At 36.1% G+C, this 18,237-nt stretch overlaps 1 protein-coding gene across 1 annotated transcript in view; it reads left to right on the forward strand.

Moving 5' to 3' along the window:
• Nucleotides 1-18,237, forward strand: part of SLC12A2 (solute carrier family 12 member 2) — a 58,495-nt gene that overhangs the window by 18,771 nt on the left and 21,487 nt on the right. The window contains exons 2-12 of the mRNA XM_088532683.1: nt 1,288-1,407; nt 2,678-2,753; nt 3,313-3,408; nt 5,305-5,444; nt 6,297-6,407; nt 8,552-8,660; nt 9,159-9,286; nt 9,370-9,454; nt 14,302-14,450; nt 17,247-17,354; nt 17,916-18,039. Coding sequence (XP_088388809.1) covers nt 1,288-1,407; nt 2,678-2,753; nt 3,313-3,408; nt 5,305-5,444; nt 6,297-6,407; nt 8,552-8,660; nt 9,159-9,286; nt 9,370-9,454; nt 14,302-14,450; nt 17,247-17,354; nt 17,916-18,039 — 1,246 coding nt within the window. The remainder of the gene's footprint in view (nt 1-1,287; nt 1,408-2,677; nt 2,754-3,312; nt 3,409-5,304; nt 5,445-6,296; nt 6,408-8,551; nt 8,661-9,158; nt 9,287-9,369; nt 9,455-14,301; nt 14,451-17,246; nt 17,355-17,915; nt 18,040-18,237) is intronic.

Consider the following 18,237-nt stretch of genomic DNA (forward strand, 5'->3'; position numbering starts at 1 on the left):
GCTAAATACCCTTGGATTTTGTTGACCTGGTCTTTAATCAGGTTGTAGGTTTACTTAAGATTGTGAGGGGAATATGGATAGCACCCTCCATAAGTGTGAGTTCCGTAAGATTTCCTCGGGATTCTGTGCTGTTGTTGTATATTTTCTATTAGTGTATCGTGTGAAGGAGGGGAAAGTTTAAAACAAACAAACAAACAAAACACTAAACTCCTGACTCTATGTCAGGAAACACTGTTCTCAGCATGAGACATATTTCTTCAGTGTTAATTGGATCTAATATATTTTGACTAATTTACCCAACAGGCATTTGGCCCTTTACCTTGTTGGGATTCAGCCTTTAATTGCCTAAGTGTTTCTTAAGACCCTGGGGATGCAAGCTGCATCACAAATATGGTTTGAACTGATTTATTGAAAAGTATTTTCTGAATGATGTTTGGGGGTCTCTCCAGGTGTATTCATTCTTCCTATTTTTTGTCTTGGATAACTACCATACAGTGAGTGTTTCTTGCAGACTTTTATGTAGTAAGTGCCGGAAATACTCGACCAATTTAGTTTAAATATTTAAAGGTTTGTTTGGCTTGACAAAACAAAACTACTTCTTGAAAAAGAAGCATGCAACTTCTTTTTATTTTATTTTTTTAAACGCATGTCAGTTAAGACTTCTGCATTGAAAGGCTGACAGTTGATTTGTAAGGGAATGCTACAGGTTGTTCTTTGCACATATGACTGATGTTTTCTGTAGGTCATCCTCCTCTTCTAAATGAAGAAGAACAGAACATTTTGAAAGGGACTTTGTCCCTCCTCCTGCCTCTCAACTTCCTTTCTGGCATTATCATTTTACAATAGATAGATAGTAGAACGTTCTACAGGGAAGTGAATAATTTATTTCCAGGAAAAAAAAAAGGAAAGATCAAATGACAGCCAAGTTTGGACTGCAGGAAGTGCTGTAGCTGAGACCAATAATTTGTGGTAGAACAGTGTACGCTTTCAGATTAAGAAGTAAAAATATGCTGTAAGAGTCGCTGAAAATGAAATTTTGTAGCTCTTATAGAAAGAGACCAGATGTTTGTTTCTTAGGAGAGATTCTTTCACATATTTGTTGCTCTGCTGTCCATTTGAATTTAACAGAATGTGTATTTTGTCCTTGTATGTATGGGTATGTTTCATGAAAACCATGAATAGTGCCTTCATGCAAGGAACATAGGAGAAAGCCTTGGTGACCTCTGCCATTCTTTTACTTGTTTTCTCTGCAAGCAAATAAAAAATAACAGTGTTTCTTTTTCCTAGGAGCCATTTGAAGATGGCTTTGCAAATGGAGAGGAAGGAACGCCAGCTGGGGAAGCGGTTGCTGCTTACACGCCAGATAGCAAAGGGGTAGTGAAGTTTGGCTGGATTAAAGGTGTACTGGTAAGCTGATATATTGTACTCTCTTGTCTTCAAGAAATGTCATCTTTTTAGTGTCCTTAATTTTGGCGGAAGACTGAATTAACTCTATATACAGAAAATACCACATGTATGAAATATATAAAAAATGTCACCGCACAGCCTTAGTAAGGGTCCCTTCTATCCTTGTGTGGAAATTTGAGAAAAATTCTTCAAGGCTTCAAGTTCTAAAGGACTCACGATGTCTTAGCTCAGATTTTAGAGTTTTGGAAAAAAAAATAAAAAGGCGGGGGGAAAGAAATACTTTTTTACTGCACAAGAAACCTAAATGTCACAGGCTTGTGTACATGTAGAGAATACACTTTCATGTGTTCACTTTAGATCTGGAAATTTTTGTACTGAAGTGATAGAAAACTTGGTTTTAGACAAGCAAAGTTTACTGTGAGGAGAGTATCTGTATGTGGCAAAATCTGCCTTGGACTAACTACTCAAGTCTTGTTGAACGTCTTTTAAACAAAAAAAAAAAGTTGATCTTAAGCTGTGGAATCTAACACTGAATGCTAATATAGTCATAGTCGTTAAAATTCTGGGATTCTGTGACCATTTGGAGCAATGAAAATTTATAAGAGTGATACAATGGATTTCATTGTAAGTATACATTAATTTTATCTTTGGTATTTTGGCAAAAAGAAATGATAAATACTGTTGAAACCTATAGGATGTTATGGTGGAGGCTGCAAATGCGATACTTGGTTATCAACTGCTTTTAGCATCTGCTTGATTGTAATTATCTGGAAGACAATTTTTTCCTTTCAGTAGTTTTGAAACTTGCAACTAGTATTTCCTAGTATACTTAAATTGCCCAGGTGAGTATTTCCTGTTTGGTATTTGTTTGCTTTTTTGGGAAGATAATATTTGCTGTTATTGCTTTAGAAAAAGAGAGTAATAGAAAGAGATGTAGTGAAGGACCTGAAACGGGGGACTGTTCAGTATGAATTCTGAATCCCTAAGGTGGAGGCCCAAATGATTTATTATTTTTGTTGAGAAATACTACGAGTGTCATTTGAGTGCTGTAACTTTCTTGGTCAGGGTAGCTATTTTTTACTCATATTTATGTTCCCTTTTATTTTCTTAAGTCTGGGACCTCAACTTGTTTGTTTAATGAGTCTGTTCTTGTGAAACAATTTGAGAATTAGCGGGAAAAGATGGCATGATAATTCAGAAAATACTGAAATCTGAAATGAAATTAATTGAAATGGCTGCAGGTGTGAAACTAATGTATGTTTTATTTTAGGTACGATGTATGTTAAATATTTGGGGTGTGATGCTCTTCATCAGACTATCATGGATTGTAGGGCAGGCTGGGATAGGTATGTGTATTAAAACTATATTTCTTTTACTTTAGTGACTTTTAAATAGTCCAAAAGAAGTGCTGACTTTGAACTTGAGACGGGGGTAAAAAGTGACCTTTATGTTGTCAGTATTTCAGCTTTATGAAAACTTCAACCAGTGTGAATTATCTACACATTGTCATTTAGCTACAAGGTGTATATCATTTAAAACTGCTGTGGGTCAGTCTTCGGTAGAGTTCAACTCCTTTAGCTCTCCATTTACTAAAATCTGCATATAGACAGTATATATATAATTTTCTGCAAAGGCAGTGAACTGTAAAAGAAATCTCATCTAGCATGCAGCTTTTACCCTGCTCATTCGAGACAGAGTTATGCAGTCTGTTTTGTTAGTATCCAGGATCATTTTTTTACTCCCCTTTAGTACAGTAGCCTTTCAGTTCAGTGTGCAGGGCTGCATACAGCAAAAGTATGTCAGAGTTGCCAGAATAATACTTTAAAAAGATTTGTATATTTTAATACTGCTGAATGTGTGATTCTTTTTTTTTCTCTTTTTCTTTTTTTCCCCCTCTTCTGAAAGGTCTGTCTGTCCTAGTTATTGCAATGGCCACTGTTGTGACAACTATAACAGGACTCTCTACTTCAGCAATAGCTACAAATGGGTTTGTAAGAGGAGGTAAAGCTGCTATTACAAATGTTTCATAGTCTTTTGTCATTTTTCTGAAGTGCATACTTTAAAGAATAGAGCTTCTATTTTTTTTTCCCTGTGTCTTCTAGCATGGGTAAGATGAGTGACAGTATAGATTGAGTAGAGGAGAGCTGATTTTCTGAGGAACAGTTTTCCTAATTTTCTTTAAGTAATCATAATATAAATGAAAAGCTAGCAATTAGCAAAGAGTCTGCCAATTTGATTTGGTTAGTAGCTTGCTTTGTTTTTTTTTTGGTGGGAGAATCATTATCAATTTTTCATTTTTGGAACAAAAGTATTTTCAGAAAGACCTGTCTAGGAGCGAATAGGGACTTAATATTCTCCAGCATCTACACTGATTAGGGGGTTGTGCTTGCTTGTATGTGTACCTGCTCTGAAAAAGAACTTAATTAGAAAGAAACACATTTTATAATAGCATGAATTGGACTTTATATGAGAATATAAAGAGGCATTTCTTGTTCTGTCATGACAGTGTATTTATATGTATTTACGAAGTAAATCTGTTCCAGAGACTGTCTTCAGTGCCTAATTATTTTCAAGTTTCCTGAGGATAATGATTTTTGTGATTTACATACTTTGTCAGCAATTCCATATCTATTGAATAATTCTGTAAGTGGCCAGTGTTTAAGATGCTGAGATTGCTTCATGATCCCGTAAAATGGTTGCCAGTAGAATCTGTGACAGAATTAAAATATAAGCAATTATGTACATCCAATACATGTCTAAACCAATTGATTAGGAGTGAAGAAAAAACCCTGTCAATAGAGTGAACAAACTCAACAGGAAAGGTCAGCTGTGAGCCTTAGTTTTATGTCAAGAGATATTTTCTTCTTTAAATATATGTTTGTGAAAAATCTTTAGTGTCTGTTTTTAAACAGCCCATTAAGAATATCATGATACAAAACTTGTGATTTTCCTGTATTTAATAGATGCATATTTTTGAATTACTTTTATACTGTATTGAAAGCTTCGAGGTGTCTAATGACAAGAATTAGGGAATAATTTCACAACTGTTGCTATGAATTGTTCTGTGCCTTTTTTTTAAGTATTGATAATTGTTTGTGTTGTTTTAATGTTGCATTGGTACAAAGTATGGCAAAATTGGGTACCTGTAAGCTTTCCATAGTAATTGTAATGCTGTGGAGTTAAGTATTTCATGTTGCATTTTCTTTTAACCTGTCAATCGGTTATCTCAAAATGTGAAACTGTAGGAATTTCCTGACTGCACAGATCTCAGCCTGACATTGGAATGTGCCTTTTGAACCCTTCCCTTAAGCTTTAGATATATAGTTTTCTGTTTGTCAAATGTTGTGTTTGTACCTTGTTGTGACTGTACATTTTTCAAGCTGAAAACATTTGAAGAATCAGTTCTGAAAGAGCTGTCATGTGATCATTTTGACAGTCTCATTGTACAGAAAATTCCCTTGGCAATGGAACTTTAAGAAACAAGTCATATAGGTTTGTGGCCCAAGGAGGTTTATTCTGGTATTTTTTGCTAATTTATTGAATTACACCTAATTAAAATGTGTTTCAGTAAAATTATGCATAAACGCTTCGAATAGTTTGAATAGGAGCCCCAGTAATACTCTTTTCTATACATTATATCTTGTTTTTTTTTTAACCTTGAAAGTGGTTGTATAACTGAATTATATGATGTGGTGACCTAGGACATAAATTTCCATTATGTCTTTTCTTAGGAACCTGAAATACTTTAATGCCCTTTATTGTACATCCCCAAAGATGGAAGCATAAGTAGGGCCATATATTTGTAAACTTAAAGTGTGTTGATTCCTATCTAGTCCTGATCTATTCTTTTAGTCTTAAATAGGGTCTTCTCTCTCTTTCCTTATTTCTTCCTTTTAGGAGGAGCATACTATTTAATTTCCAGAAGTTTGGGACCGGAATTTGGTGGTGCCATAGGCCTCATTTTTGCATTTGCCAATGCTGTTGCAGTAGCAATGTATGTTGTTGGTTTTGCAGAGACAGTTGTGGAGCTTCTCAAGGTAACTGGATTGGTTACTATTACCCATATTGAGTATAGATTGAGGTTTTGAGAACTGAGATTGAGTTACTGAGAGCTGAGGTTATTGAGGACTAATTTCCCTGCCCTGATGGCAGTTTAAAAACATGGAATGAGGTACAAGATTACAATATCAATAAACTATTGCTGCAATTATTTTTTATTTTTTATTTTTTTTAAATAAAGCAGGTTATCATTGATATCAGACCGGAGCTTCCCTCTCTGAAAGGATCATCTTTAGTAACATCTTAGATGGCAGTTGAAGTAGAGAGCTGAATGATAGACATGTGGTGTGAGATCATGAGGCATTAAATTGAATTGTTATCAGTGAACATTTTTCTTTCTAAGTGATAACAGCCTACATTAAGCTCTTCTTTAAAGAAGTTCTGCTTACTAGGAATAATTCCTTAAGATAAACAAAGTTAAGTGGTATTTGCATTTTCGACATTGAGAAGAACCAATTAATCTCTTTCTAGATGAGAAGAATTTTGGAATGCATTAGGAGAAGTAAGGGTAAGAGGGAAGATCAAGTAAAATCTATTCATGTGTAAGATGGTAGCTGTTGCTTTGCTGGTTAATTTAATTCTGTAGCTGCTGAAGACAGGCTGTTCTGTTCGGGGTTGAGCTATGAAGCAAAATGTTTATTTCCATTTTGGATGATTCAGTGAGCTTTTAAAACAAGGCAAAAAGTTTTGATTTGTCCCCAGATAGGGGATATAAAATAAGCAAATTTGTCTTACAGAGGTTAAAAATTTTAGGTGGTAATAGAATTCTGTTTTGCATGAGGAGAGATAAGCATTTGTATATATGTATGGCTTTCTCTGCTTTTTCCTAGGAAAATGGAGCACTGATGATTGATGAAATGAATGACATCAGAATCATTGGTGCCATCACAGTAGTTATACTGCTGGGTATTTCCGTTGCAGGAATGGAATGGGAAGCAAAAGTAAGAAGTATTAATGTTGTTATTTTATTAGGGTTTATTATTTTATTATTGCTAATATTTTAAATATATTTTTATTTAGTGTGTTTAGAATTAGGGTTTTTTGGAGAAAGGTGTGTGGAAGATAAATTCATTCCTTGGATCTGTCATAAAAGAGGAAAGGACCTCCAGAAAAATAATCTACAGAAATTAACTTTGGCATCTACTGTTAAATTAAATAATACCCTTCTGTAAAAAAAAAAAAAAAAAAAGTTAACTTTCTCCAGTAATCCTTCACTGTCTGTTATTCCCGTTTGCAGTGGTTTTTGTACACATAAAAGTTCAAATGGCACTGTGCTGCTTAATCTCAATCATTTAGTTTTTATTCGTTGAAGGAATTATTTGCTAGGTCACTACTAATCTGGCCACGATGATTTAGAATCTCTAAAAATATCTTGCTTTTGGCATGTGGCATTAAGCGCTCTCCAGTAATAACTTGCACAGAAATATCCCCATTGTCCTAACATGTCTCTGTCAAACCTGGGCTATGATATCACAGCCTCCTTATCACCTCCTCCTCATTAGGAAATAGGTAATTTTTTTAAATCTTGCTTGATGCAATCACCGAGGCTGGTTTGCTGGTTTTCTGCAACATGTAAGAATACAGATAAGAGCTACAGTAAACACCTGAACCTGTTCAGCAAGCATTTCATGTGGGTTAACAGGCAGCTTAGGTTAGCAAAACACTTGACACTTTTTTTTCTTGATAATAATTGTCTATACAATGTGCACCTGTACCTTTTCCGTGACTTATATAATGCCTTGGAAAATGGGGTATGGGGACTCTACTACTCCTTTGAAGTAGGTTGAATTTCCAAGAAGTCTGAGTTTCCAGGAAAGGATTCTCCAAAAATGACTTTGCAGAGTTCCTGTTCTTTTACACTCAACTGTGTTAAAGTCTTAGGAGCTCGTTCTTTTTCTATGCCTGAGACTTTGCAATATAAGAAAATACTGTGGGAGTATTTTCACGCAGAAGCTTAGGATCACTGCTGAATAAATCTAGCTGTGCCAGTTGCTCTTCATGTTGAGTCCCTTTGAGCTTTTTGGAGACAGCAACTAAGTGAATTCTGCACCTAGCTGAATCCTTGCACCTCTTGCCTGTTCTGCCTTAGGTTTGGCAATGGAGAGATCTAGATATGACAGACAAGCTGATTTCCTTAGGTAGTCTTCTAACTCTACTGTTGGCAGTCATGTTCTATTTATCTCTTATTACCCTGTTTTACTTGCAGAGATTGTGCAACTGGCAACAGCAGTGCTTTTGTTTATTAGGATCCTATGCCTGAAAAATATAAAGCAAGAAATAGTTTTCCATGAGACACAGGCATTTGCCCTTATAGGGAATCAAATAAGTTGGAAGATAATAGAGCAGGGTATTGCTTATTCAAATATAAAATCTAAAACATCTTGATTTTCTCAGTGTCTGGAACAGTCATTGATCATACTTTTGAGGTCTCGGATATAGTTTAAAATACTGTTTTATTTGTATGGTAAGATTTGTGATGTTTTTAACAAACGAGCTTAAAACCTAGGTCATAATAAAAAGAGAAGTTACAGGAAAACTGGAAGTAAAAAAGCAATGTGTGGTAATCTTTCAACTTTATTTCACAGGCAGTACTTGAGATCATGTGATTTAAATAACGTAAACTAGTTTGTTGTATAAAATAACAAACAAATGCTATCTGGTTCCTGATATGATAAAGCTTTTAGCAAGTGTGATTAAAGTATGCAGCAAAGCATTATGATTACGGTGTTTGTGTGCATTCTGTTTTTTTCCATTTTGCTCAATTTCCTAAAATACTTACGGAAAAAATAATTCTTTTAACTACTTTGCCTTTAGAAGAATCATTTTGGGAGGGCTATAGTAATAGAAAATTGCATTTAAAAAAAGATGAATTTTCAAATTATTCATACTTTATTTCTTGAAAAGCCTGCTACTTGTTCTCTATGGGCTTCCCTTTGTATGGAAAACAAATAATAGAAAATATACAAGACTTCAATCAAGTAAATAAATATATTTTAGAACATACTGTTAGTATTATGACTCAGAGCTGTGAAAACCGTAGGTTCTTTTGTCTGACTGTAATCTGACTGTAACTGTTGTATTTCAGGCACAGATAGTCTTACTGGTGATCCTTATTATTGCTATTGGAGATTTTGTTGTAGGAACATTTATTCCTTTGGACAGTAAAAAGCCTAAAGGTTTCTTTGGTTATAAAGGTATGTTGGAACAGTTGATAGTTTAACTCTTATCTTTGAAAAGTAGAGGCATGCTGTTGTAATTGAATGATACATCTAAGATAGCTTATAGTGTGTCCTGCTCAGCTGTAAAGATTGTTCTTCTTGATTTTTTCACACTCCTGTTTTTTATGCCTCAAGATTAAAATTATTGGGCTGAAAATTGGTCCTGCTTGCTTAGTTCCAATTATACTAATTTACTAAAAAAAAAAAAAAAAAAGAAAAAGAAAAAAGTAATATTGCATGTACTTATCTTTTTTAAAGGCTATTTAAAGCTACTGTTTCTAAAGCTACTATTATTTTGAGTGGACATGATGAGTTACAGCTTTCGTATCTTAATATGTTCTCTGCATACTTTTATGAATAGGGCATACTGCCATTGTCTTGAGCTTTTTCAGAGTTAGATCAGGTAGAATTAGCTAATACTATAGGTTTCATACAAATATTTTCACATCTAAATTAACAAATCTGTCTTTACAGCTGAAATATTTGCAGAGAATTTTGGACCAGATTTCCGAAATGAAGAAACTTTCTTTTCTGTATTTGCTATTTTCTTCCCTGCTGCAACTGGCATACTTGCTGGTGCAAATATCTCAGGTGATCTTGCGGTAAGTAGTGAATTAGCAAATTCTGATCACAAACAGCAAGTGTATACTTGTATCATGACTGTCCATTAAAATTTTTCTTACAGGATCCCCAGTCAGCCATACCTAAAGGAACGCTGTTGGCCATCTTAATTACTACATTGGTTTACATAGGAATTGCAGTATCTGTAGGTAAATGATGATTTTTTTCCTAGCTTTATCCTTTCATATTCATTCTGAGGGAGTGCCTTGGTATATTATATAATTCAATTTGTCTTTCATGGCTAGGAAAGCAATTCAGAGCCAAGGCTTCCTACTCTTTATTGCTGAGGGAGATTCAGTTTTGTGATGGTTTTATCTTTTCTAAAATAAGTGATACTTTTTCAAGGTTAGTGAAAGACAACAATTAAATGACACAGACTTTGCATTGATACTTCCTGAACTGTTACAGATATTTGTGTTTTCCGCACCCCACAGTGGTTTGACTGTTCTGTGTAGAATTTGCCCTAGGGTTTGATGCTTTCTAAATCTGTTTCGCCACAGAGGGCACTCAGGCTTTTCCCCTCTCCCAGAAGAATTCTATTCTAGTAATTTCAAGAGTATAAAAACATGTCTTTCCTATTTCTTGTCCTTGATCTTAAGTGGTTTATACATACCACATGAATGGTGTATATACATAATGAGTTTCTGGCAGTAGTAGTCAATTTTCTAATGCAGAAAAACTTGCCTTGTCTTAGCTGTGCTGGCCCTTGAATGAATTTTAGAAGAGTACCATTGATCTTACCGCTAATGATACTTCCTTTCTGAAGATACCAATCTTTGTTAGTCTGTCTCCGTTGGCTAACACTGCATTGTAGCTCTGCCAAATAGTTGCTCTCCAGTGATTGTGCCCTGTGCAGGATAATGACCTGCTACATTAATCATCTAATTCATGTAATTTAATTAGGTTGACCCGTGTAGATCTCTGCACCAAATCTGAATGTTTTGGAGCTTGAACACACACGAGAGAGCAAAATGTTCATTAATATTAATTTCCTAGCAGAATATATTCATTGTTCTTTAAACATAAGAAACTTCATTTTTCATATTCCAGAAGGAACACTTTGCAAACATGAAATTGTTTCATGAATAACAATATTCTGTCCTACTTGTTTGCTGTAATTTACAATTAGAAATTGGGTAATTAAAAATACCAGTCCTGTTATGATAAGTTAGAGGTTATGAAATGAAAGGCAAAGTGAAAATTCAGCTTTTTTGAGGCATTGGATTTGTAACTGGACTTTTATCCATTGCTTATTTCCCACTGTCTGCCTCCAGTTTAGAGGTGAGCAGTCCATGAACACTTGGAAGGCGTTACAAATGTTACCTAGTAGTAGCATCTGGAGAGGACAAGAACAAATACTGTATGTCCATTTTGTATGTGAAGGTGCTTACTTTCATATTTAAAGTATGTGCGCACTGTGGTGACAAAGTTGTGGAAGAAGATATTTTAGATTATTTCAATATTTATATGTTCTGCAGTGTGAAATAGGCTTAAGAAACTGAGTAAAGGTGGCTTAGAAGCAGAAAACTGCTATCCAATTGTCAGAATTAGAAAGATAGTTTAAGTAGAATAGCACTTGTAAAGGCACAGAGACAATGAAGTTTTTATTTTAGCAAGGAGATCAAGCTGATGCTGCAGGATTAAGACTGCATAAACAACCTTTATTTTGTATACAGAACTTCTAGGCTGTATTTTTAAGCAACTACACTGCAAATAAGAACAAACTTCTGAGTGGTATGAAGACGTACTTCCTCTACACAAAGAACTAGGTCTAATTAATGAGAGGCTGATGATAACCATTTGTTGCACGAAGAATCAAGAAGTCCTCTCAGTTGTACCCTAAAGCATTCAGGGCTCCCTGTTTGCATGTAGAATCACAGAATCCTTAAGGTTGGAAGGGATCTCTAGAGATCATCTAGTCCAACCCCCCTGCACATGCAGGGTCACCTAGAGCACGTGGCACAGGACTGCGTCCAAGTGGGTTTGGAAGATCTCCAGAGAAGGAGACTCCACAACCTCTCTGGGCAGCCTGTTCCAGTGCTCTGTCACCCTCACAGTCAAGACATTTTTCCTTACGATTCTGTGGAACTTTTGACATGATACCCCAGAGGGCTGCGCTGCCATCCAGAGGGACCTGGACAGACTGGACAACTGGGTGTTGAAAAACCTCATGAAATTCAACAAGGCCAAGTGCAAGGTTCTGCACCTGGGGAGGAATAACCCCAGACACCAGTACAGGCTGGGGACTGACCTTCTGGAGAGCAGCTCTGCAGAGAGGGACCATGACGGTGGATGACAAGTTGACCATGAGGCAGCAGTGTGTCCTCGTGGCCAAGAAGGCCAATGGGATCCTGAGGAGCATTAAGAAAAGCATCTCCAGCAGGTCGAGGGAGGTGATCCTGCCCCTCTACTCAGCCCTGGTGAGGCCACATCTGGAGTATTGTGTCCAGTTCTGGGCCCCACAGTCCAAGAGGGATGTGGAGCTGCTGGAGAGAGTCCAGCGCAGGGCTACAAGGATGATCAGGGGCCTGGAACATCTGCCCTATGAGGAGAGGCTGAGGGAGCTGGGCCTGTTCAGCCTGGAGAAGAGAAGACTGAGAGGGGACCTGATCAGTGTCTATAAGTACCTCAAGGGAGGGAGTGAGGAAGGTGGTGCTGGCCTCTTTCAGTGGTGGCCACCAACAGAACTAGAGGAAACGGCCACAAACTGAAGCACCAAAAGTCCCACAGGAACTTAAGGAAAAATTTCTTAGCAGTGAGAGTGACAGAGCACTGGAACAGGCTGCCCAGAGAGGTTGTGGAGTCTCCTTCTCTGGAGATCTTCCAAACCCACTTGGACGCAGTCCTGTGCCACGTGCTCTAGGTGACCCTGCATGTGCAGGGGGGTTGGACTAGATGATCTCTAGAGGTCCCTTCCAACCTTAAGCATTCTATGATTCTGTGATTCTGTGATGTCGATTTGTGGCCATTTCCTCCAGTTCTGTCAGTGGCCAGCACTGAAAAGAGGCCAGCACCATCCTCTCCACTGCCTCCTTTGAGGTACTTGTAGACACTGCTCAGGTCCCCTCTCAGCCTTCTCTTCTCCAGGCTGAACAGGCCCAGCTCTCTCAGCCTTTTCTCACAGGGCAGATGTTCCAGGCCCCTGATCATCCTCATAGCCCTGTGCATATCCCCATCAGGTCAGAGGCAGAAAATGCTACAGCCGATTCCTGGTTTTGTAGGTGCTGAGCATTAATTGCCTCCATCCTCACATGCTGACTGAAAAAGCTGCTTTCTGACACACTGAATGAAAACTTGAGTTATATCAAGCTTCTCTCTGAGGACAAATTTCAGTTTCTCCTCCGCACAGCTACTTGCTTCAGAAGTGCAGAGGAACACAGACATTTGAAAACAGTTATTAACTGTCAAATTGACTAAACAGCAACCAAATTATGATGCTACCTTGTAGCTGTTTAATGGGATGCTCAGCTTAAATGAGTCTGCAACTGCAACATATTAGGAACAAAAAAGTATTTCAGGAATGCAAGTTAATTCAGAATATATGTTATCTCGAAATACTTCATCTAGTAAAAGTGTCGTTACATTTATTATTTGCCATTTGAACGGGTAGAGCCAATACCTACTTAGTGGAGTCTTCATACCAGAGTCTTCATGCCAGTTAAAACAAAGTTCAAACTCCTCCATGCACCCCGAAGGTAAGATCAACGATCAGTATAAAAAACCTGCTGAAATTTTTCAATTTGGGCCTGATAAGCAACTGAAAAAAAAAATTGAAAACTGTAAGTATTAAGTAATGTCCACCTACTAGGACTAGATGTTATTCAAAACGTTTATGAAGTTCTAAAAACCAAGAAACAGTTTTTAGGTATGATAAATGTATTTAGGGACCTTTTTGTCAAAGAAAAGAATTTTTTTGTGTGTGTCACTGTGTTTGTGTGTGTGTGTGTGCGGGGCACTGTCATTTGAGAAATTCATGCCTATTCTAATATGCTTGTAGTATATTTGTGTGCTCCTCTTTATTAGTGTTTTGTAGATAAGTCCTTTAAGTCATCAACTGTACTGTGCTGTTCCTAGGACCTCCCTGTTAAGTTCTGAAAAGAAAAAAATAAGGAAACCTCTTGACTTTTACTCAGCTATAGTCTTCTCTGTTCTCTTCCTCAGTACTTATTTAGTTCTTGTTCCTTGAAATGTTGGATGGTGTCCAAAAACAAATTACCTGCTTCAGTCATTAAACCTGAAACTTCATCTCCCATAGTTTGTTTTAAAACAGGAAAGACTTGCAAACTTTTTAATCAAATGAGCTTGTTTTCAGAAGCTGAAATGCTGTGTCTTCCTGGTTTTACTGAACAGGAGAATTATGAAATTATAAATAATAATAAAGGAATAAGAGACAAGTTTTGAAGTAGTAGAACTTATTTTTTAAAAAAAGCATTAAGTATGGAACTATTTTTTTCACTGAGAAATTAGTGTTTAAAATACAATAGGCAAAACTAGAAATCAGAAAATAGCTTCAAAACGGTATACTTGGGTAGAGTTTTTATATAAATACATATATCACTACAAAACTGATGTCCATTTAAGAAATGAAAAAATGAAAAACCTTAAAATCGAGTACATAATACTAACCCCAAATGAAATGCTATTGGAAATTCATGATTCAAAAAAACAAAATACTGAACTACATTTGCGCCATTAAGCTTGCTGTTCTATATAGTTATAGCTTTCATCAGGACTAGAGTTTTCTTTATTTGCCAGACTCATTTTTTTTCTAAGGTTTATGCTGTTTTCAAACAAGAAAGCAGGTAGTTTGCTTGTCTGTATTTTTAATTCCTGGTGAAGAGGTGCTTGAAACTGAAATCTCTTAAAGACATAAATGCCTTTTTTTTAATAATACTTCATGAAATCTGCTTACCTAGACAGGGAGTTGAGATTGTCATATGTCTTAAATGCAAGGTCAGTCTGTTAATGCTTATTTTTGTGATTGGGTTAATCTTAGGTTCTTGTGTTGTTCGAGATGCCACGGGGAGCGTTAACAACACCATTATTAGTGAGCTGACCAATTGCACTACTGCAGCTTGTAAATTAAACTATGATTTCTCATCCTGTCAGAAAGAATGTCACTATGGGCTGATGAACAATTTCCAGGTATGAAGCTTTCTCTTAAATCAATGTAATATGTTCAGTGTTTGTGTTTTAATGAACTGCGAAAATATTATTGGCTAAAAATGGCTGTCTCTATAACTATAATGTGCAGTAGTTAAATAGTATGTTACAGTACATAGAAGACCAGCCAGATAACTTTTTAAAAACCTCTGAGTATTTTTATACAAGTGGTATAAGTATTTACTCTTCTGAGTAAACTGCTTAGTTTGGGTAGTCGATTGCAGTTTTGCTCTGTCTAGGTATTTGAATGTCATCACTCACTGATGGTTTAAACATTTAAGCATTTTCATGTTTAAATTGTGAGTCATAGTAATCGTAGGTGGCTTCTACCTGTAACTTTTTTTTCTAGCTTATAAGTTTCTTAGAAAGTATGTTGACTTTAAAAAGTGGCATACATTTATTATAATGTCTTCAGTGTTAAGGATTTCATGAGTTTTCACGAAAATTGATATTGTTGTATTAAAAAGAAGCAAAAAAAGATTTGGGTATTTCATTGTCTTCAGTGCATGTTTTTTTTTTCAGATAATTGGGATGTCCATAGACTATTACTAACTTCTTGCAAAAAGTGTTGTTTTTTTTTTTGTTTTTGAGTAACCATATGAAATGATTTGGTAGAGATAAACCTGAAATCCACTAATGAGAAAAATATCAGTTTTAATAGTTTATATGTTTTAATTAGAAACCTAAATGTAGGTAAGGCTGTGAACTGCTCTGCAAGGCAGGCTGTAAAAGTTAATTACAGTTTGTACATGCCAAAATAATGATCCAGTCCAGACCATTCTATTAGAGTATAAAATGAGTGAGGTAGTTTGGATATGTGTCACTTTAGGCTTAGAAAATGTCTATATTTGAGATTACAAAATTGCTATTGTGAGAGCAATTATTCTGCAATATCTGTTGACTGTTCTTCTCCTTCAAAGCTTGAAGGTTCCCAATACATCATAGAGTGTACACCTGAGAAGAGTGTAAAACTAACCTCCTCTAATTGTGTCCTTTTTCTTCAAGGCATACCATCAGTGAAGTTGCTTATCATAAATGTAGCTTTTATTTTTAAAAGTTGATAATACTCTAGTTGCTCACCATTTGTTCCAAACTAGTTCTACTTCTCACTATCTGTACAAGATTATAGGCTGGCTGTGAGAAAAGTTTCCAAGCCAAGACCCGCACAGATAATTAAGTCTCTGTAGTGTCACCCTTTATGCTGAATTCTGAAAATGTCAGCTGGGAGACCCCATATCTATTCTGGGCACTCTATTGCAGTGTTTATTGCAGTCACCTTAATTTTTTTTTCTTGAAGCTAGTGTGAAGTTGGACTTTTCTATGCTTTAGCTTGTGCCCATTGCCTCTTACCATTTCCTCTGCACCTGTGAGACATACCTCATTCTGACTTTGCATAAGATCTGACAGTTAAATTGTTTGCATGAGAGCCTATCTGCCTATAGAGAAATTGCATATTTCTTGAAGGGTTTTGTATACAAGTCACAGTCAGTTTGTGAGAGCCTCAGACTTGAGCATTTGAAGTCCTTTATGCAAACAGAGCTTCTATCTGTAGAATAATAACAGGAGGTATTTCACAAACACAAGCTTATCTCTAAAATGAGATGTCTGTATCACTTTTCTTGCTGGTTGGAAGGATACAGATTCTAAGGCTGAAAGTACCAACTAACTTGTATGTCTGACTTGGTTAAAAAATAGGTAGTATTTTGTCACTTCTTTACGCTTTGTGTTTCATTAAGTAATTTCAACAAAGAGCTGATTTGTGTTTTGTGCTTCGGCAGGTCTGAGTTTGAGTGCTTTTGTGGAACAGAACGTGTGTGACCCGTAATAAGATTTAGTTATGGAAGGCTAGGGTGATGCTAAGAAATTTAAACCAAGAGCCATGTGTGAGAGACTAAGAATCAGACTCTGCGGGATGGTAGGAGTCTTGCGTAAGACGACCACCTTTGGTTCCTGTCTCAGTCATGGCAAGTGAAGAACAGTTCATGGCAGGCCTTGAGCACTTCTCTGCTTAGTGTCATAAGGCTGTCCGCTGGTAGCACAGTAATTTGAGGAACTTAACAAGTTATTAAAAAGTAATTTGAGGAACTTTGAGTTTTTATGAGACTTAGGGTAAAAGTCAGAAGTAGCACAAAATTATGTTTCAGAAGCATGTAAAAATTCTGCTGAAACACAGCAAAGGATGGAGGCTCTTAAATAGCTAGAGGGTAAGCAGCAGGGTGTCAAGGAACACTTTGTCCATATTCATTGTAAAATTTTAAATGATTATAAAGAAGCTTATTTTCACAGGCTTCAGGAAGTTTCACTGCTGTGGCCGTCTGTATTTGTGTGCCTCTTGATTTTGTGGTTATGGGTAGTTTTTAACACTATGGTTCTCCTGTAGCTGGTTTTACTTTCAGTTTTAGAAGAAGCTTCTCTTATTTTTTCTTTTATTTATTTGTAACATTAATAACCTCGATTTTAATTTAGCGCTTTTTAAATCAAGCAAATGCTATCTGGTTGCCCCTAGCTCAGAATTCTTTCAAGTTTATATGATAGTTTTAATATTCAGAAAGGAAGAACCAAATTCCAAGGAGATCATGTGCATGTAATACAATGAAGGCCTTGAAATAACCAGATGTTTTAAAGAAGAGGCATTGATGGGAATGCATATTTCAAACAGCTTTTAAGTGAAGAGTTTAGGGTATTATATTTTTGTTTTGTGTGTAGGTAATGTCATTCACATGTATAGTAACATACTTTTTCATACTCTGTTAAGTAAGTTTTGTTTTTTGCTTTCAGGTAATGAGCATGGTGTCAGGATTTGCCCCGTTGATTTCTGCAGGTATTTTTTCAGCCACGCTTTCTTCTGCACTAGCATCTCTTGTGAGTGCGCCTAAGATCTTCCAGGCAAGTATAGATATTGTAAAGGATATTTTTTTTGGTGTTCATGGAAGTACTTTGTTTTTTCTTTTTCAGGCTTAAATCTAATTTTTAATCTTGTGAGTTCTGTTTAATTCAGTAAAACTTTTTATCCCCAAATGATCTTCAGAACAAACACTCTCCCCCAAAAGTTCATCAAGAAGCCCAACATAGGAGTCCTGTTGCAGAATTCAAATGCAAATGTTCAGGCAGAGAATTAATGTACCATGGAACAACTTTCTGCTTTCTGAGGAAACATTGCTTTCACTCTTAAATCAAGATGATGGTAAATTTCCCATAAAGTGCAATAGTAGTAGTAAACCAGATGTAGAAATGGGAAGCTTTTTGTCATTGTTGGAAATTACTGAAGGATAGGAAATGGAAAATACAAGGACAATTGCAAATAGAATTTATGCATCTTGGCTACAAGCCTTCTTTTAGGAAGATAACATATGCAGTGAAAGAAAGCATTAGCAAGCCTTAATAAAGATGCATTTTGAATAAAATATTAACTTGTGTGGTTTTGTTTGTTTGTTTGTTTTTCCTTAGGCTTTGTGCAAGGACAACATTTATCCAGGATTTCTAATGTTTGCAAAAGGCTATGGAAAAAATAATGAACCACTGAGAGGATATCTTCTGACATTTTTAATTGCTCTTGGATTCATATTAATTGGTTAGTTTCAAATTATAATAAATCTCAATATCTTTTTTTTTGTCCTTTATGAAGTGTTTTATTTATGACTTGATGACAGTGTCCTTGAGGTCTAAAGCACAATTTGTTTTTAAGTCTGCATTTTAAACTTGTTTAGTTTAAGAATTATTTTCTCCTGTCTTCTAGATCTAACTCAGTCCAGAACTAGAATAAGTCTGA

This window comes from Tinamus guttatus, unplaced genomic scaffold (assembly GCF_059628265.1).
Source record: "Tinamus guttatus ecotype Peru unplaced genomic scaffold, ASM5962826v1 Tinamus_guttatus_pri_ptg000464l, whole genome shotgun sequence".
NCBI lineage: Eukaryota > Metazoa > Chordata > Aves > Tinamiformes > Tinamidae > Tinamus > Tinamus guttatus.